We start from the raw sequence: 21,215 nt of genomic DNA on the forward strand, positions 1-21,215 counted from the left end.
GGTGGCAGAGTGGGAGGGGGGGCAGAGTGGGGGGTGGCAGAGTGGGGTGGGGGCGGGTGGCCCCCCCACTCCTAGCGGATGAAGGGTTTCCTCTCCTTGCTCTCGGCCCCCCCCTCTCCGTCGCCCTCGGCGTCCTCCTCCTCAGCGGCCTCGCTCGCCTCGGGGCTGTGTCGGTCCCCCTGCTCGCGTGCACCACCACCACAGCACCGCCCCGCACAGCCACCACGGCCGTGCTCAATCTACTGCTGGATGAGGTGCCCACTGCTGCCGCCGCTCATGTTGATGGCCGCTAGGACGGTGACGAATGCGATGGTGATGCGCGTGCTGGTGAATGTGATGATGACTGCCGCTGATGATGATTCCGATGATGAATATGGAAGTGACTTGAACACGTCGGAGGAGGCTTTCACGACCTACATCATCCATAATAGAGGTTTTTTTTGGGTTAGATCGCGTAAATATATAAATGTGTCGTTAAAATCCGACACCACGGCCAACCAGTAAGGGTTGTCACGTAAACAAAACGTGCCACTTCATCACTAGTACAGCACTAACCGGTGTGTTGGAGAGCTAGGCCACAACATTTACAATCTAAGTACGACGTTTCGCCAGAAATTACAACTAGCTTCATTAGGCGACAGCCAGATTTGTGGAGAAGTCCGCCTGATTCGTTCCTTAACTGGACCAGTATTATGGATGAAAGTTACTACTACTGCAGCTGATGCATATGGAAGTTACATCTGCTGCTGCTGCATCGTGATGTTCTGAGTCAACCCTCATCGGGATTTCAAACCGTGGAACCTTGAGTCCGAGGACTCCACTCGTCCCACCCGACCTGCAACCAGAGGCCAATGCCGCCAAAGTTCTGGGGGCTCTGTACCTCGTCTCCTTCTCCTCCTCCTTCTCCTCCTCCTCCTCCTCCCCGTGACTCATGCTTCTACAATTCCTCCCCCGCTTCCTTCAGCCCCCATCTCCCACCCCTCACTACTCCTCCACATCTCAAACCCCCATCCCCACTCCACCCCAACTCCCTCCCACCTCGCCCGCCACCCCTCCCTCTGGTTGCCATGGGACCGGTTGCCAGGTTACGGCAACGATCGCCGTAATTTGCGTTGCCCCTGGTAACCGCAGAGCGCCGCCCGCCGACGTCGCACGTCACTCGTTCGCTCATTCACACGCCGAATTCTTCATTCACTCACCCACTCAACCACACACTCCACTCACTCCACTCATTCACACGCCCAATTATTCATTCACTCACCCACTCAACCACACACTCCACTCACTCAACTCATTCACACGCCCAATCATTCAGTCATTCACTCACTCACTCAACCACACACTCCACTCACTCCACTCATTCACACGCCCAATTATTCATTCACTCACCCACACACTCCACTCACTCCACTCATTCACACGCCGAATAATTCATTCACTCACCCACTCAACCACACACTCCACTCACTCCACTCATTCACACGCCCAATTATTCATTCACTCACCCACTCAACCACACACTCCACTCACTCCACTCATTCACACACCCAATTATTCATTCACCCACCCACTCAACCACACACTCCACTCACTCCACTCATTCACACGCCGAATTATTCATTCACTCACCCACTCAACCACACACTCCACTCATTCACACGCCCAATTATTCATTCACTCACCCATTCAACCACACACTCCACTCACTCCACTCATTCACACACCCAATTATTCATTCACTCACCCACTCAACCACACACTCCACTCACTCAACTAATTCACACGCCCAATTATTCATTCATTCACTCACTCACTCAACCACACACTCCACTCACTCCACTCATTCAAACGCCCAATTATTCATTCACTCACCCACTCAACCACACACTCCACTCACTCCACTCATTCACACGCCCAATTATTCATTCACTCACCCACTCAACCACACACTCCACTCACTCCACTCATTCACACACCCAATTATTCATTCACTCACCCACTCAACCACACACTCCACTTACTCCACGCATTCACACACCCAATTATTCATTCACTCACCCACTCAACCACACACTCCACTCACTCCACTCATTCACACGCCGAATTATTCATTCACTCACCCACTCAACCACACACTCCACTCATTCACACGCCCAATTATTCATTCACTCACAGACTCGTTCACTCAGCCACACACTCACTCATTCACCAATTCATTCACTCATTAATTCACGCACCCGCTCATTCACGTGCCCAATTATTAATTCGCTAACCTGGTCATTCGTTCCTTCACTAAACCGCACTCATTCGTTCACTCACTCGTCAATTCATTCGCTCACTCATTCACGAGCCAAATTATTCATTCATTCGCGTTCTCATTCTTTCACTCTCACTCAACAAAAAAACCCCAAATCACTCATTAATCCACTCACTCGCTTACTAAATCACGGGGTGGGGGGAAGAGGGAGGAGAGGGGGCACCTGAGGGGAGGGGCTCTTCTCCGTATCCAGAACCACGCGGCCGATGTTGCTGCGGTCAAGAAGTTTTTGCATCGCCTCCTTCACCTGCGGGGGAGGGGGGAGGGGGAGGGGGGCGAGCCGGGGGGGGGGGGTAAACAAGACACTTCTCAGATTGGCGGGGGAGAGGGGGGGTGAGAATTAATCACGTGGTGCTGTGCCATCCAGCAGTGGAGTTTCGCCACGTGTCGGTATCGCCGGCTCATGTGGCTGTGTCGTGTGGCTGCTGCCTCTCCCGCTCCTCCCTCTGTCGTGCCGATAGGAGGCGTTGTGAGATGCAATGAAGCGAATTGTACATTGACCAGTATATATGTTACATTTTAATTATTGGTGTGCCCATTACTGTAATGCACAAGCAAACCACATCGATTTATTCATGGCCTCCAGACTCGCTGGGTAAGTAGCCCGGACCGAAAATAGCACAACTCCAGTACGAGAGAGATGATGGTGGTGGTGATGATGATGGTGATGATGATGGTGGTGGTGGTGATGATGATGGTGATGATGATGGTGGTGGTGGTGCTGATGATGGTGGTAATGCTGATGATGGTGGTGATGATAATGGTGGTGATGGCGGCGGCGGTGGTTGTGAATCTGACAGGAGCGTCTCAGTCTGGGCAGACTCACGAAACAAATATCCCCCATATAGCCTTAACAGACTGTAGGGGCAAGTGCTGTTAGCGAGCACCTATGAAGGCCAGAACGGTACACGAGGGGGTGGGTGGCCAGCACCACGCCTGACCGCCTTTGTCTCCCTAGTGGCAATGTTTACACACCGCACCAGGTACTCACTTGAGGCTGAGTCGACCTAGGGAAGGCCCCAGGACAGATTCAAATAATCGTCACTGGTGTTGGCCGTGAGAGGGAATCGAACTCGGTTCGCCGGGTTCGTAGCGCAGCGTGCTAACCGTTGCATCACCGCCCCCCCCCCCACACACACACGTGCATTCACTCGCACACACAAATAACTACTGTGCGGACTGATATTGCCCCTTGAGAGGCAAATGTAACGAGTTAGCGAGTGCTCATTGATGCTGCGATGGCCACGCTTGGTCAGCTGTCTCCCAAGTTCTCTCGTAGCAAGCTCGCCAGTCTACCGGACTAATGACCGCTTCCCATTACGCACCTCCCATGAGCGCAGGTTGGCTACGTACGGTGCGAAAGAAGTTCAACGCCACAAGTCTCATCCACACTGCGTTAACCCATAACCACCACCACCGTCACACTCTCGGTCACTCACTCACTCACTCATCACACTCTCGATCACTCACTCACCCACCCACTCACTCACCCACTCACTCACTCATCACACTGTCGGTCACTCACCCACTCACTCATCACACTGCCGGTCACTAACTCACCCACCCACCCACTCACTCACCCACTCACTCATCACACTGTCGGTCACTCACCCACCCACTCACTCACCCACTCACTCACTCACCCACTCACTCACTCATCACACTGTCGGTCACTCACCCACCCACTCACTCACTCACCCACCCACTCACTCACTCACCCACTCACTCACTCATCACACTGCCGGTCAGTAACTCACCCACCCACTCACTCACTCACCCACTCACTCATCACACTGTCGGTTACTCACCCACCCACTCACTTACCCACTCACTCACTCATCACACTGCCGGTCACCACACTGCGGGTCACCTCACTGCTCTTTCTGGTTCTACTCTCCTCGCACTCCCATCATGGTCATCATGATCATCATGATGATGATGATGATCATGGTCATCATGATGATCATCATCGTCATCAGCATCATCGTAACCATCATCATTGCCTATTTTCCTCCCAAGCGCCGATAACAAATAATTTCGCTCAATTCAAGGAACCTGTGAACTCTTGTTCTAATTTGACACCTTCGACAGTGTGCTGCTTGTCGCTGGCCGCTTAGCGTTGGTTTTTTTGTGTGCTTAGCAACGTCGAAGCGGCAGGGCCGCTGTGCCCTTCGCAAAAACAACGCTGCAGGGCGCCTCCTCCTCCTGCTGCTGCTGCTTTTAATCCGCGGGGCGCGACATTTGCACCGCGGGGCGTCCCCTGAATAATACAGCGGGGCGACCCCCCCCCACTCCCGCCTCGGCGAGTGTGTCACGGGTTGTCATGGCGACGCGAGTTAGACTTCGACGGGGTTGCCGTGGCAACAGGTACCCGAGTGGGTGGGAGGAGGAGGATGAGGGTGCTGATGGATGGAATGAGTTCGATAAAGAAATGGGTTGGCAAATGGATGGTGGTGGTGTGTTACTACTCCGGTGCTGTCATGCGGTGCTGCAGTGGAGCCCTTTGGTCAATACTCCACTGCTGGATGAGGGCCTCCCAGCGGCTCACGCTGGAGTTGTTTGTTAACCTGTGGCAGCAGCCTGCAGCGACCTGCTATGACGCTGCTGCGCGCTGATTCAAGAACTTGGCCAGGCTCAAACCTGCTTGGGCTTCCGAGATCTGTGCGTGACGACCACCGTGCACAACAGGGTGCTACAGGATGCTGCGACGAGTCGCTCGGCTGTCATCCAGCAGTGGATTGACAACGGGCGAGTGATGGATATGCAAAGATATAGATCCCCCGTATAGCCTTAACAGACTCTTGGGGCAAGTGCTGTTCGCCAGGACATACTGAAGGCCAGAGAGGCACACGAGGAGGTGGGTGGCCAGGACCACGCCCGACAGTCTTTGTCTCCCCACGCTTAATGTCTACACACCGCACCGGCTATTCAGGCTGAGTCGACTTAGGGGAGGCCCAGGACGGGTTAAGATAATTGTCACAAGCACACAAAGATTACGCACAAACAAAGACACAGATCCCCTGTATTGCCTCTTTGTCTCTTTCGTGGCGATGTTGACACACCGCACCAGGTACTCATTTGAGGCTTTGTCGATCTAGAGGAGGCCCAGGACCGTTTCAGATAATCGTCACCGGTGTTGGCCATGAGCGGGAATCGAACTCGCGTCGCCGAGTTCAATAGCGGTCCACGCTAACCGCTACACCACCGCTTCACACACCACGCACACGCACACATCAAGCACACACGCAGACACACACACCACGCACACACCACGCACACACACACGCACACACACACACCACGCACACACACCACGCACACACCACGCACACACACACGCGCAGACACACGCGCGCACACACACGCGCACACACACGCACGTGCTCTTAACATCAGCGCCAGATGCACATAGGGAGTCGGTGGTGAGCTCACGGGACGTACAACACGAAGACAAAGATCCCCCGTATAGCCTTAACAGACTGTTGGGGCAAGTGCTGTTAGCCAGTAGCAGCAACTATGAAAGATGAGGACGGCGCACGAGGAGATGGTGCGGCCAGGACCACGCCCGGCCGCCTTCGTCTCGCCGGTGGTAATGCGTTCCACACGACAACCAGTAAAGCTGAGTCGACAAAGGGCTGGACACACAGTTGTGTCTGATGGCGTCTGATGATGCTTGTAGCGCTCGGTGGTGGAGGCGAAAGGAGAAGGGAGTGGCGGAGGATGAGGTGTGTGGTGAAGAAGTTACACGGGAGAGGAGGAGGTGGGTGGGAGAGGAGGAGGTGTGTGGGAGAGGAGGAGGTGGGTGGGATTGGAGGAGGTGGGTGGAGGAGGAGAGACACGGACAGCAGCAGGGTGGGAGAGAAGGAGGATGAGGTGGATGGAGGAGGAGGAGGAGGAGGAGAGAAACGTGAGAGCAGGAGTAGTTTGCGAGATGAGGATGAGGTGGATGGAGGAGGAGGAGAGAAACGTGAGAGCAGGAGTAGTTTGCGAGATGACGATGAGGTGGATGGAGGAGGAGGAGGAGGAGAGAAACGTGAGTGCAGGAGTAGTTTGCGAGATGAGGATGAGGTGGATGGAGGAGGAGGAGGAGAGAAACGTGAGAGCAGGAGTAGTTTGCGAGATGACGATGAGGTGGATGGAGGAGGAGGAGGAGGAGAGAAACGTGAGAGCAGGAGTAGTTTGCGAGATGAGGATGAGGTGGATGGAGGAGGAGGAGGAGAGAAACGTGAGAGCAGGAGTAGTTTGCGAGATGAGGATGAGGGCGGGTGGAGGAGGAGGAGGCACGCACGGCGCGTGGCGTGCAGGATGCGCCGCAGACGGCGCGGGGTAGCCACCCCCCCCCACCGCCCCCCCCCCCCCCGTGTTGCAGCGCGGGGCTAACCTCGCGTCTCTGGCAGCCACTGCAAGGCCGTGAGCTCAGCCACTTAACAGCCCCCGCGGGAGACGCCTCCACCGCCCCTCCACCCCCCCACCTCCACCCCTCTCCTTCTGTGTGTCCCCCCCCTCTGCGCGCGTTCATCCGAGCGTTTCAAAGGCAGCGCGGGGGGGGGGGGGGGGCACGGGCCAAGGTCGTAGCCACGCAGACTCGCAGGGCCACACTGACACCAGCACTGTGGGTGGGGGGCTGTCACAGAGGAGTTGTGCCTCGAACTTGCAGCCGCAGCGAACAGACAGAGGCTCCTTGTCTATACAGATCTGGTCGTTCACCGGCATTGGCCTGACTGTGCTTCTGATGAGACACTGAATGTCGAAACCACTCCTTTGCCTTGAACGTTTGGCAGTTCACCAGCACTGCTTTAAGTAAAGCCTGACTCTGCTGCTGATGGGACACTGCATTTCGAAACCAGCCTTACAATGAAAACCTGCAGAGATCAGCACTGGGGAAACAAAGGCGGCCGGGCGTGTTTTTTTGGCCGCACCGTACCCGAAGAGGAGCTCGCTAATAATCAGTCTATGATAATCTTTTATCAACCGCCGAATAGATACCTGCCTTGCCCGACAAATACCTACCTGGATGGCGTGGGAACCAGCTGTCAGCACGTGTTCCAGATCTCCCTCAAGACGGCGCTACCCCCCCAACCCCCCCCCCCCGAACCCCCCCACCCCCCAGCCGCGCCCCCCACCACTCACCCCCCCTCTTACCCCCACCCCTCCTCGTTTGTTTTGGTGGCGAGACATCTGCTGGCGAGCAAAGCGAAGACACGTCAAGCCGTGAGCGACAGGGCTCCGGAGAGGACGGGGAACAGATGCTGAACCTTAATGGTCGTGTGGAGGAGCGTGAGATGCGCAGATGAGAAATGTGTACACGCACAAAGACAAAGATCCCCCGTATAGCCTTAACAAACTTGTGGAGCAAGTGCTGTTAGCGAGTTGCACCTACGAAGGGGTGCGGTGGCCAGAACCACGCCCGGCCGCCTTTGTCTCTCCAGTGTCGATGTTTTTACGCACCGCACCAGGTACTCGTTTGAGGCTGAGTCAATCTACGGGAGGCCCAAGACTGGTTCACATAATCGTCACTGGTGTTGGCCGTGAGCGGGAATCGAACCCGGGTCGCCAGGTTCGTAGAGCAGTGCGCCAACCGCTACACTACCGTTCCCCACTATGTACACAAAAGGTGAATTGCTGCAACTCAAATGTGAAGAGGTGATGAGGGGATCGGCGGGGAATAACGAGGTTATGGAGTCAACAAGAAATATATCTTCCTAACACTCACGGCACAAGCAGAAGTATATTCATTAATTTAGAAAGTGTTTATCCATCTGGTAAAACTTAGCCCACTGTTCACCCAGTCTCTGTGCATATCTGTGTCTATATCAGTACCTGTGTGTCGCTATGAGTCTCTATGCATCTCGATGAGTCTCTATGAGTCGATCTCGGGAAGGCCCAGGACTGGTTTAGATCATCGTCACCGGTGTTGGCCGTGAGTGGTAATCGAACTCGGGTCGTCTGGTTCGTAGCACAGTGCGCCAACCGCTACACTACCGCTCCCCACTATGTACACAGATATACACACACGGACGTGTACGTGTTTCACTCATGATATCTGCAGAACGAAGCTCTCCGCGAGCCTCCACAATCGCGGGCTGCACGCGGGTGGAACCGTCGCTGCCCGCGAGCCAAACGCGGCCCGCGACTTCGCTGCAGAGACTCCAAGTCGAGGAGTGAGCCACAAGTCGAGGAGTGAGCCACAAGTCGAGGAGTGAGCCACAAGTCGAGGAGTGAGCCACAAGTCGAGGAGTGAGCCACAAGTCGAGGAGTGAGCCACAAGTCGAGGAGTGAGCCACAGGTCCAGAACCGCGGCCGGCCGAGTCACTGGTTCGCTTTTGCGATTTCAATTCGGTGCGTGCATGGATCGATGGATGGGTGTATGTTTGACATCATCGTCGTCGTCGCGATCGATGGCCAGAGAGTCCGTAGGTGCACATTTCGTCACTGTACACTTCTGTATGCTGAACTTCGCACCGCGCGTAGCCAACCGCGCTCATCGGAGGTGCGTGGTGGACGGATGTGATCTCGAGCGGACGGAGTGTGAAGCAGAAGTGAGCGGGCGGACACGGGGGACACGGGGGGACACGGGGGGACACGGGGGGGACACGGGGGGACACGGGGGGACACGGGGGGACACGGGGGGGACACGGGGGACATGGGGGGGGGTGGACAGGTGGGACACGGGGGACACGGGGGGACACGGGGGGACAGGTGGGACACGGGGGACACGGGGGACACGGGGAACACGGGGACACGGGGGACACGGGGGACACGGGGGGACACGGTCGGACAGGGGGAACACGGGGGACACGGGGGACACGGGGGACACGGTGAGACACGGGGGACACGGGGGACACGGGGGACACGGTGAGACACGGGGGACACGGGGGACACGGGGGACACGGGGGACACGGTGAGACACGGGGACACGGGGGGGGCACAGGGGGACACGGGGGACACGGTGTTAGCTGAGTCGAGTCCGCTCGTTCCACCAGAACACAGCGTCTTGAATCGGGGCAGGACCATCATCCAGCAGTGGATCAACCACGTCTGACGACGACGACGACGATAATGACGCGAACACAATCATGCGCGTGGTGAGGTGGCGTGGAGTGTCCGTGACTCATCCAGCGGTGGATGAGTACCGACCTCCTCCAGGGCCCACACGGAGTCGACGCGAGGGCGCACGGCTCCCGAGTCGTAGAGGGTGGTGATCTCGGACATGGCGCGGCGCGCGCGCGCGGGGCCTTCGGCGCTGAAGAGGAGCGGCAGCAGCTGGAAGCCGCCCATGCGCTTGTTCTCCTCGTACAGACGCACGGGACTCACCTTCTCCACCTGCCACCACTGCAGCGGGGACACACGGGATGCCCACGCACACACGGGGGACACGGGCGATACACACACGGGGCGATACGGAGGGATACGGGGGGAGCTGAGTGGAGTCCCCTCGTTCCCACCAGGACACAGCGCGGTGCAGTGGGGCAGTCGTCAGTGATGCTGTGCCCAGCGGGGCCACCCACACACCGCGAGCCCCAACGTAGATGCCTTGAAACTCAACCCCAAGCATGAGATCTGACTCCGCGATTCGGTGCTCTGAGTTGTGCCTCGTGGTTGCAGGCCGTGTTAAATGCCATCTCCCATCTGGGTGTCGGAGTCGCTGGATCAGCTTCGGGCAGTACAAATAGACGCCCCCCCCCCGCTTCGTCTCGGCCACAGGTGAGGTGGCAACCACCGACGAAAAAAACAAAGACAAAGATCCCCCGTAGAGAATTTACAGATTTTTTGGGGCTATTTGCGAGTAGTACTTATGAAGGCCGGCACGGTACACGAGGGGGTCGGTGGCCATGCCCATGTCTCCCAAGTGGCGATGTTTACACACCGCATGAGTTACTCATTTGAGGCTGAGTCGACCTAGGGCAGCCTCAGGACCGGTTTAAATAATCATCACTGGTGTTGGCCGTGAGCGGCAATTGAGCTCGTGTCGCCAGGTTCGTAGCGCAGCGTAGCGCTATCGCTCCCCACGCGCAAACACCACACACACACCACATTCATACCCACAAGACCAAGACAAGGGTCGTCCGTATAGCCTTTGCAGACTGTTGGGGCAAGTGCTGTTTTTGTGGGCACCTATGAAGGCCTGAATAGCCACAAACCCCACGCACCCAACCACACACTCCCCCCCCCCCAGGCACCCACCCACACACGCGGTCTCTAAACCCACAACGCTCACCGACTTGGCGAAGCTGAAGAAGCTTTTGGTTTCTCCTGTCACCACGTTCGATGATCCTGTGCGATAGGGGAGACACAGAGAGAGAGAGAAAATTGGAGAGAGAGAGAGAGACAGCGAGAGGGGAAAAATATCGGGGAGACAGAGAGAGAAAGGGAGAGAGGAGAGAGAGATTAAAGGAGAGAGCGAGAGAGCGTCTCAGGCACGCTGCGATGATTGTTCAGTCCGCGATGTGCGGGCGGTGTTTGCACCCCCCCCCCCCCCCTACTGGAGCGGTGCGCGCAGCAGCCGCGATTTGCAACGAATTCTGCAGTTGGTGACGACGATGTGGCCAGCAACTCTCGCAATGCAACGTGGGCGCTACGGTGGCGAGGAGATGTTAACTCCCTTGCTTGTTATGCGGGAGGTCGTGAGTTCGATCCCAACCCTGACGCCTGCTGTATATTTGGAGCTTGCGTGTGTGTGTGTCTCTCTCTCTCCCCGCGGTCGCGTTGATTTTTCTCCGGGTCCTCCGGTTTTTTCCCCTCCACATTTAGAATCAGCATCAGCACGCGTTTAGAGTATTTGGCTGCTATAAATGTCCACGTGGTAAGCCACGTCGTTGAGCTATCATTTGTGGCCAGGTCGCTTCTGAAAAAGAGCTACATAGCTCAGTGGGGATTCACCGCGTGAAATAAAAAAATGTTTAAAGTAGAGAAAAAAACCCGTGTCTTTATTTAATTATATCGGCGTGCCGATTGCTTTATTAATTAATTATCTTAGATATTTCGCCCGCAAAAAAGTATCTTGAGATGGAGCACCACTTTCACAACAACAGCGGTGACCTCGCCACGGCGCCTGTGCCAGGCTAGGTGCGCCTTGAGACCACGTGAAGTGTCAAAGGCTCGCTGCTGGCAGGAGGCCACGGGACAGACCCAGCTGATCATTGGTTGACTGACTGAGATGACTGGCAGATGAGCCAGCTGTGCCCTCTACTATTCCAACTCGCTGCGTTTTAGCAGCCCTGTACTCTAATTCGTTGTTGTGAGCGTTACTCCTCTGCCCGTAGTTGATGTTGTTGGTGGGCGACTGCACACACACACACACCGGTTGGATATCCACATGCGTGTCTCTGTGTGTGTACACGTGCTGTGTGTACACGTGCTGTGTGTACACGTGCTGTGTGTACACGTGCTGTGTGTACACGTGCTGTGTGTATACGTGCGTGCGTCTGCGCGAATCTTTTGGAGAGTGGCAGTGTGTAGCGGTTAGTGTCACTTCGCTACGAACCCGGCGACCTGAGTTCGATTCCCGCTCAAGAACAACTCACGCCGATGACGATTTGTCTAAACCCGTCCTGGACTCAGCCTCAAATGACTGCCCCAGTGCGGTGTGTAAACATCACCCTCTGGCGAATATCACAACCGGTCCTGGGCCTCCCTCTGCGTCGACTCAGCCCGTTCGTTAATAGAACCTGGAGCGGTGTGCAATAAACATCAGCACACGGGTGAGACAAAGGCGGACGGGCGTGGTGCTGGTCACCCAACCCCCTCGTGCGCCGTGCCGGCCCTTCGGAGGTGCTGCTACTCGCTAACATGCCAGCCTGCTTGCCCCGACAGTCCGTGAGAGGCTACTCCGGGGGATGTCTTTTGCGTGGCTACCGTAGAGTATGTAGGTGCCCATGGGCTTGAGCAGCGCCAGTCCCTTGGCTGTGTTCTCTCCGCAGAGGCAGTCCAGGACGATATCCACGCCGCCAGGGCATACTCTGCGAGGAGGAGGAGGGGGGGGGCATAATTTAATTAGGAGGGGGGGGGGGGCTGACTCAAATAGCCACCCCCCCCCCCCCTTTAATCCGAGGGAATGAGAGGGATGGGGAGTGGGTGAAGCTGAGGTGAACGCTGCGCGTTTCTTTGGTGATAAAAAAAACAATTATTAAAAAAATATTACAAAATAAAGATATACAACAGTGTAGGAGGCGAGTGGTATAGGGGAAGACAGGGAGTCCGTGTGGAGGGATGGGGTGCGGGATTCACACGGGAGGGGGATGCGAAGCTGATGGGGAAAGGAGTTGGGGGGTGGCTGGGGGGAGGGGTTTGGGGATGGGAAACGTGGGGGGGGGGGGGGTGATGCTGCTCCTTCCCCCCACCTTCATCCCGCTTCACATACTGCACCGAGCTGGGGGTGAGTTAATGAGGGGAGGGGTTGGGGGGGGAGAGGGGCTGCCACCCGCCCGCCCCCCACCTTTTCACATCCTGCACGTAGTCGCCGGTGCGGTCGATCACGTGGGTGAAGGAGTCGCGGATGACGTCGTGCTTGGCGAGTGACGCGGTGCCCAGCAGAGTGACGCGCGGCACCGAGGCGCACAGCTGCGCTACGGCCAGGCCCTGCGCGAGGAGGGCGGGAGGAGGGGGGCTCAGAATCTTGGTTTAGACTAGAGCAGGAATCCGATGAGCTATGAAGCTCTTTTTCAAACCTGTCCTGGAAGAGGCACGGGGGTTAACGAGTTCCAACACCGAACAATAAGAGCAACGATAGCAGTCCAAACATAGGGGAAAGGTAAGCAAGTCATAGATGCATTATGTATGAGTACAACTTGCATAAGTACATCAAATCCTGCCGATGTCCCCCACACTAAACGCAAGCTTCGAAAGGGCAGCAAAACAACACGAAATGATGCTTCTTTACCCAGGAGGACCTCACCGAGTCTCAAGATTCCGTGTCCGGAGCGTACTGCCAAATGTCCGATGATGAAAAGCGTTTACGATGATGACTGATCGCTTGGACCTGAGTCTCAGTCAACATCCCGGGTCGCCCCAGAGATTCGTAGAAAATCCAACGTCTGCTCTCCCCGTCATTGATCCGAAGGCAGGCCCGTTTAGCGCACCTCTTTTGTTTGAAGCAGGGGCATATGACGTGCGTGGTGCATATTATGTACAAATTTAACCATTTCCCATTCCGACGACGTGCATGTTCGTCATCTGGTTTTATTCCGATCCCGTTCCGATCCCATGTACGTCATCGGATGGCGTGCACGTCATCGGAAGGGAATTGGAGAAAAAAACTAAAGTAATAAAACTTTATCGGTAGGCTTCCATAAGGCCACGCGAACGGGCGTGTTGCATAGTTTGGCGCCAGCTATCGTATAGAGTGCGGTCGTGTCGCTACGGTTCTCTGCGGTGAGTACTATGTCTTTAAAAACAACCGCGCTACGCCCCTTTGAATAAAATTAACGCCGAGCCGCCTTCGCGTTCCCGAGATTCAGCGGTGGAGCGGAGCGACACCCTGCAGCTTGCAGGGTGCGCGATGACCCCCACCCCGCCCCCGGACCCACCACCGTCACTCACCACTCCGCCCCCCGCAGAGTGAACCAGCACGGACATGCCCTCCCGCAGCCCCCCCATGTCGAACAGCATGAGGTGGGCGGCCAGGTAGCTGATGGGGAGCGCGGCTCCCTCCACGAAGCTCATGGAGTCCCGCAGACGGAACACGTGGTCGGCGCGCGCCACCGTCACCTCGGCCCACGCGCCCAGGTTGACGACGGCGGCGACGCGATGCCCCACCTGTGGAGGGAGAGGTGGGGTGGGTGGAGGGAGAGGTGGGGTGGGTGGAGGGAGAGATGGGGTGGGTGGAGGGAGAGAGACGGAGAGAGGGAGGGAGACGGGGGGAGGGAGAGAGAGACGTGGAGGGACGTATAGTCTTAACAGAATCGTAATCTTTTATTTTATCCTGGAGAAATCCGATAAGCTATGAAGCTCTTTTTCACAGGTGTCCGGTAGGGGCGGGTAAGAAAGTTACAATAACGGCACTGCTGGGGTCAGTGCCGTTAGCGCACTGCTTCTGTGGAGGCCGACACGGTCCACGAGGTGATGGGTGGCTAGCACTACACCCGGCCGCCTTTGTCGCGTCAGGTACTAATTTGAAGCTGAGTTGACCTAGGGGAGGCCCACTACCGGTTTAGGTTTTCGTCACTGACGTCGATGGCCGTGAGTGTGAATTTAACTTGGGTCGCCGGGTTCGTTTGCAGCTGCGGAAACCGCTCCACTACCGCTCCCCACGCACACACAAAGACAAATATCCCCCGTATAGGCTTAACAGACTGTTGGAGAAAGTGCTGTTAGCAAGCACCTATGAAGGCCGGGACAACACAATACCACGCCCGGCCGCCTTTGTCTCCCTAGTGGCGATGTTTACACATTGCACCAGGTACTCATTTGAGGCTGCGTCGACCTAGGGGAAGCCCAGAACCGGCTCAGATAATCGTCACTTGGTGTTGTCCGTGAGCGATAGTGTCGCAGTGAGCGCGCTAACTGCTACACTGCCGCTTCCACCGCACACAAACACACGTGTACATGTACACCACACGTTCGCATGTACACAGCCGAATGGAGCACACGCGTGCACACGCGTGCACACGCGTGTGTGCGTGTGATCATTCCGCGTGACACGGTGACCAGGTCACAGCTGTCCCCGGCCCTCTTTGTCTTCTTTAATTAAAATCATCCGAGCGAGCCGCGCGGTCTCTTGCCGCTGTTGCAGTGACTCACACACGGAGGTGGAGGCGATTTCCCATTGCATCTGTACTGTTATAATAATACTAATAAAACTCATTATTATTCATAGATAATAACGTCTTTATTTTATTATCCACGAGAGCCACGCTGCTGCTGTATTGAATATATATTTTAAGATGTTTTTCCCAGCCAATTAATGATGAGGATTTAGTAAAACCATTCTCTTCTAGCCCATCCTGCTGCTGCTACTCCCTGCCCCAACCCCCATCACGACTCCAACCCCTATTACTACCCCTATTACTACTCCAACCCCTATTACTACTCCAACCCCTATTACTACCCCTATTACTACTCCAACCCCTATTACTTCTCCAACCCCTATTACTACTCCAACTCCTATTACTACCCCTATTACTACTCCAACCCCTATTACTACTCCAACCCCTACTACCCCTATTACTACCCCTATTACTAACCCTATTACTAACCCTATTACTACTCCAACCCCTGTAACTACTCCAACTCCTATTACTACTCCAACCCCTATTACTACTCCAATCCCTATTACTACTCCAACCCCTATTACTACTCCAACCCCTATTACCACTCCTATTACTACCCCTATTACTACCCCTATTACTACCCCTATTACTACTCCAGCCCCTATTACTACTCCTATTACTACTCCAACCCCTATTACTACTCCAACCCCTATTACTACCCTTAATCCTATCACTACTCCAACCCCTATTACTACCCTTACCCCTATCACTACCCAAAGCTTTCCCACTACTCCAACCCCTGCTGCCTATGATCCCAAGAACACCATCCCCACCGTCAAACATGGAGGTGGAAACATTATGCTTTGGGGGTGTTTTTCTGCTAAGGGGACAGGACAACTTCACCGCATCAAAGGGACGATGGACGGGGCCATGTACCGTCAAATCTTGGGTGAGAACCTCCTTCCCTCAGCCAGGGCATTGAAAATGGGTCGTGGATGGATATTCCAGCATGACAATGACCCAAAACACACGGCCAAGGCAACAAAGGAGTGGCTCAAGAAGAAGCACATTAAGGTCCTTGAGTGGCCTAGCCATTCTCCAGACCTTAATCCCATAGAAAATATGTGGTGGAAGCTGAAGGTTCGAGTTGCCAAACGTCAGCCTCGAAACCTTAATGACTTGGAGAAGATCTGCAAAGAGGAGTGGGACAAAATCCCTCCTGAGATGTGTGCAAACCTGGTGGCCAACTACAAGAAACGTCTGACCTCTGTGATTGCCAACAAGGATTTTGCCACCAAATACTAAGTCATGTTTTGCAGAGGGGTCAAATACTAATTTCCCTCATTAAAATGCAAATCAATTTATAACATTTTTGACGTGCGTTTTTCTGGATTTTTGTTGTTGTTATTCTGTCTCTCACTGTTCAAATAAACCTACCATTAAAATTATAGACTGATCATTTCTTTGTCAGTGGGCAAACGTACAAAATCAGCAGGGGAAAAAATACGTTTTTCCCTCACTGTATAACTACCCAAACCACTACTCCAACCCCTATCACTACTCCAACCCCTAATACTCCATCTACCACTACCCCAACCCCTATTACTACCCCAACCCCGATCACTACCCCTATAGCTACCCAAACCACTCTCCAACCCTCATCACTACTCCAACCCCTATTATTCCATATACCACTACCCCAACCCCTATTACTACCCCTACCCTATCACTACCCCAACCCCTATCACTGCCCCTATAACTACCCCTATCACTACCCCTATCACTACCCAAACCCTACCACTACTCCCACCCTTATCACTACCCCTATAACTACCAAAACTCCTATACTACCCCAACCCCTATTACTACCCCTACCCTATCACTACCCCTATCACTACCCCAACCCCTTTCACTACCCCTATAACTACCCCTATCACTACCCCTATCACTACCCAAACCCTACCACTACTCCCACCCCTATCACTACCCCTATAACTACCCCTATCACTACCCCTATCACTACCCAAACTCTACCACTACTCCCACCCCTATCACTACCCCTATCACTACCCAAACTCCTACACTACCCCAACCCCTATCACTACCCCAACCCCTATCACTCTATCCCGCCGTACAGACAGAATAAACAGATGGCGGTATTAGTCCACACACTTTGCTTGTTGACCGCCTTCTCCTGGCGAGTCACAGAGTACGGGCGACATCGTGGACGCCCACGCGAAGGGAGTTTCGCAACAACATCGGTACCGCGATCCCCCAACCGTCACCTCCGATTGGCGCGGTTGGCTACGTACGGTGCGAAAGAAGTTCAACACGAACACACACACACGTACAACCCTCCACAACAGGGCTGGAGATTACAGCCAGCCACGTCTGGCAGCACCACCTCCCGGCTGATGATGTTAAATCTGCGGTGTCAGCACCACAGCTCCTACCTCGCTACACGTGGGAGCATTGGACGTTGTGTTGAACTTCTTTCGTACCGTACGTAGAGAACTGTGCTAATCGGAGGTGCAGGACTGATGATCCATCACTCATTGAGTCACTGCAGCGACTCGTCCACTCCGGACACACGCCTCCTCATAGCTCATAGTGTCGCTGCTGTTGTTATGACAACTGCAAGGTCGCTGTCAACGTAAAGTTCACTCATCAATCCCTCCACTCCGTGTCGAGGACGCGGTCTGTACCAGACACTGGCCGTGTTGTCTCCATCACGAACGCCATCAACCACACTGTGTTCACTCATCACCACCACACCGCAGGCTACAATAACACACTCACACCAACCCTCATTCACTCACTCACTCACTCACCCACCCACCCACTCACTCACACAGTCACTCACCCACTCACCCACTCACTCACCCACTCACTCACTCACCCACCCACTCACCCACTCACTCACCCACTCACTCACTCACCCACTCACTCACCCACTCACTCACACACTCACACACTCACTCACACACTCACTCACTCACACCAACCCTCATTCACTCACTCACCCACCCACCCACTCACTCACACAGTCACTCACCCACTCACCCACTCACTCACCCACTCACTCACTCACTCACCCACTCACTCACTCACTCACCCACTCACCCACTCACTCACCCACTCACTCACACAGTCACTCACCCACTCACCCACTCACTCACCCACTCACCCACTCACTCACCCACTCACCCACTCACTCACCCACTCACTCACACAGTCACTCACCCACTCACCCACTCACTCACCCACTCACCCACTCACTCACCCACTCACTCACTCACCCACTCACTCACACATTCACTCACTCACCCACTCACATCCTTGCCTGTAGGACAGATTCATCTCCATCATAGGAATGTATTATTACGATGATGATGATGATCAATCTGCTTGCTGCTGTTGCTGACGACGACGATGATGTTAAATGCGACTACTCTGCTGATGCTGATGACCCTGCTGCTGCTGCTGATGATACCAGCTGCTGCTCGTGACGACAACTGCTGCTCGTGACGTTGCTTCTTTGCTCATCACCCTGCTGCTGATGCTGCTGCTACTGCTGCTGATGATGATGATAATGCTGCTGCTCATCATGCTGATGTTGCTCCTGCTGATGATCCTGCTGCTGATGCTGCTGCTACTGCTGATGATGATAATGCTGCTGCTCATCATGCTGATGTTGCTCCTGCTGATGATCCTGCTGCTGATGCTGCTGCTGCTGCTACTGCTGATGCTGCTGCTGATGATGATGCTACTGCTGATGATGCTGCTACTGCTGATGATGCTGCTGCTGATAATGATGATGATAGTCTTACCTCGAAGTCCCTTACGCCCTCCCCGAGCGCGTCCACAACTCCCGCGCATTCATATCCCGGCACCAGCGGGGTCCGCGGTTGCGGATCCACGTTACCCTGGCGGACGAGTACGTCCAGGAAGCCGACGCCACTGCGAGGTGGAACGAGAGAGAGAGTGTGGCAGTGTGTGTCAGTGTGTGTCAGTATGTGTCAGTGTGTGTCAGTGTGTGTCAGTATGTGTCAGTGAGTGTCAGTGTGTGTCAGTGTGTCAGCGCGTGTCAGTGTGTGTCAGTGGGTGTCAGTGTGTGTCAGTGTGTGTGTCAGTGTGTCAGTGTGTGTCAGTGGGTGTCAGTGTGTGTCAGTGTGTGTGTCAGTGTGTGTCAGTGTGTGTCAGTATGTGTCAGTGTGTGTCAGTGTGTATCAGTGGGTGTCAGTGTGTGTCAGTGTGTGTCAGTGTATGTCAGTGTGTGTGTCAGTGTGTGTCAGTATGTGTCAGTGTGTGTCAGCGTGTGTCAGTGTGTGTCAGTGTGTGTCAGTGTGTGTGTCAGTGTGTGTCAGCGTGTGTCAGTGTGTGTCAGTGTGTGTCAGTGTGTGTGTCAGTGTGTGTCAGTGTGTGTGTCAGTGTGTGTCAGCGTGTGTCAGTGTGTGTCAGTGTGTGTCAGTGTGTGTGTCAGTGTGTGTCAGTGTGTGTGTGTGTCAGCGTGTGTCAGTGTGTGTCAGCGTGTGTGTGTCAGCGTGTGTCAGTGTGTGTCAGTGTGTGTGTCAGTGTGTGTCAGCGTGTGTGTGTCAGTGTGTGTCAGTGTGTGTCAGCGTGTGTCAGTGTGTGTGTGTCAGTGTGTGTGTGTGTCAGTGTGTGTCAGCGCGTGTCAGTGTGTGTCAGTGTGTGTCAGTGTGTAGCAGTGTGTGTCAGGGTGTGTCAGCGTGTGTCAGTGTGTGTCAGTGTGTGTCAGTGTGTGTCAGTGTGTGTCAGTGTGTGTCAGCGTGTGTCAGTATGTGTCAGTGTGTGTCAGTGTGTGTCAGTGTGTGTCAGTGTGTAACAGTGTGTGTCAGTGTGTGTCAGCGTGTGTCAGTGTGTGTCAGCGTGTGTCAGTATGTGTCAGTGTGTGTCAGTGTGTGTCAGTGTGTGTCAGTGTGTAACAGTGTGTGTCAGTGTGTGTCAGTGTGTGTCAGTGTGTGTCAGCGCGTGTCAGTGTGTGTCAGTGTGTGTCAGTGTGTAACAGTGTGTGTCAGTGTGTGTGTGTCAGTGTGTGTGTGTCAGTGTGTGTGTGTCAGTGTGTGTGTGTCAGTGTGTGTCAGTGTGTGTCAGTGTGTGTCAGTGTGTGTCAGCGTGTGTCAGTATGTGTCAGTGTGTGTCAGTGTGTGTCAGTGTGTGTCAGTGTGTGTCAGTGTGTGTCAGTGTGTAACAGTGTGTGTCAGTGTGTGTCATTATGTGTCAGTGTGTGTCAGCGCGTGTCAGTGTGTGTCAGTGTGTAGCAGTGTGTGTCAGTGTGTAGCAGAATGTGTCAGTGTGTAGCAGTGTGTGCCAGTGTGTGTCAGTGTGTGTGTCAGTGTGTGTCAGTGTGTGTCAGTGTGTGTGTCAGTGTGTGTCAGTGTGTGTCAGCGCGTGTCAGTGTGTGTCAGTGTGTGTCAGTGTGTGTCAGTGTGTAGCAGTGTGTGTCAGTGTGTGTCAGTGTGTGTCAGTGTGTGTGTCAGTGTGTGTCAGTGTGTGTCAGCGCGTGTCAGTGTGTGTCAGTGTGTGTCAGTGTGTGTCAGTGTGTAGCAGTGTGTGTCAGTGTGTGTCAACGTCAGTGTGTGTGTGTCAAGGTGTTACCACTGACACCCGCCCCCTACCTCTACCCTGCCGGTACAAACAGGGGGTGGGTGGCCAGCGCCACACCCGGCCGCCTTTGTCTCCCCAATTGCTGATGTTCATACATCGTACTCATTCGAGGTTGAGTCGACCTAGGGGACGCCTAGGACCGGTTCAAATAATCGTCCTTGGTGTTGGTGGCCGTGACCGGGAATCGAATTCAGGCCGCCGGGTTCGTAGCGCAGCGCGCTCACCACTGCGCCACACACATACAAATGCAAAGATCACCCGTAAAGCCTTCAACAGACTGTAGGGGCAAGTGCTGTTAGCGAGCACCGCACCGGGTACTCATTTGAGGCTGAGTCGACCTACGGGAGGCCCAGGACCGGTTCAGGTAATCGAACCCGGGTCGCCAGATTCGTAGCGCAGCGCGCTAACCGCTACACCACGACTCCCCGAGTGCACGCATACACACACCCACACATACCCACATAACAAACAACTAATGACACGTGTATACAAACACCGCGAAATGTGTATTTACATGTGCGTAGGATCTATTGATCGAGTGATGAAACCTGATTTCTGGACTG

General features: G+C 54.7%; 1 protein-coding gene across 1 annotated transcript in view; it reads right to left on the reverse strand.

Annotated features, from left to right (window-relative positions):
* The window catches only part of VAT1L (vesicle amine transport 1 like), a 26,104-nt gene continuing 4,889 nt past the window's right edge, over positions 1-21,215 (reverse strand). The window contains exons 2-9 of the mRNA XM_032957762.2: positions 18,855-18,984; positions 13,856-14,071; positions 12,753-12,895; positions 12,173-12,276; positions 10,536-10,591; positions 9,455-9,649; positions 2,481-2,564; positions 1-179 (exon numbers count right to left, since the gene is read on the reverse strand). Of these exons, the coding sequence (XP_032813653.2) occupies positions 72-179; positions 2,481-2,564; positions 9,455-9,649; positions 10,536-10,591; positions 12,173-12,276; positions 12,753-12,895; positions 13,856-14,071; positions 18,855-18,984 (1,036 nt within the window). The 3' untranslated portion in view covers positions 1-71. The remainder of the gene's footprint in view (positions 180-2,480; positions 2,565-9,454; positions 9,650-10,535; positions 10,592-12,172; positions 12,277-12,752; positions 12,896-13,855; positions 14,072-18,854; positions 18,985-21,215) is intronic.

This window comes from Petromyzon marinus, chromosome 20 (assembly GCF_048934315.1).
Source record: "Petromyzon marinus isolate PM22_M1 ecotype Great Lakes invasive population chromosome 20, UKy_Petmar_22M1.pri1.0, whole genome shotgun sequence".
Lineage (NCBI taxonomy): Eukaryota > Metazoa > Chordata > Hyperoartia > Petromyzontiformes > Petromyzontidae > Petromyzon > Petromyzon marinus.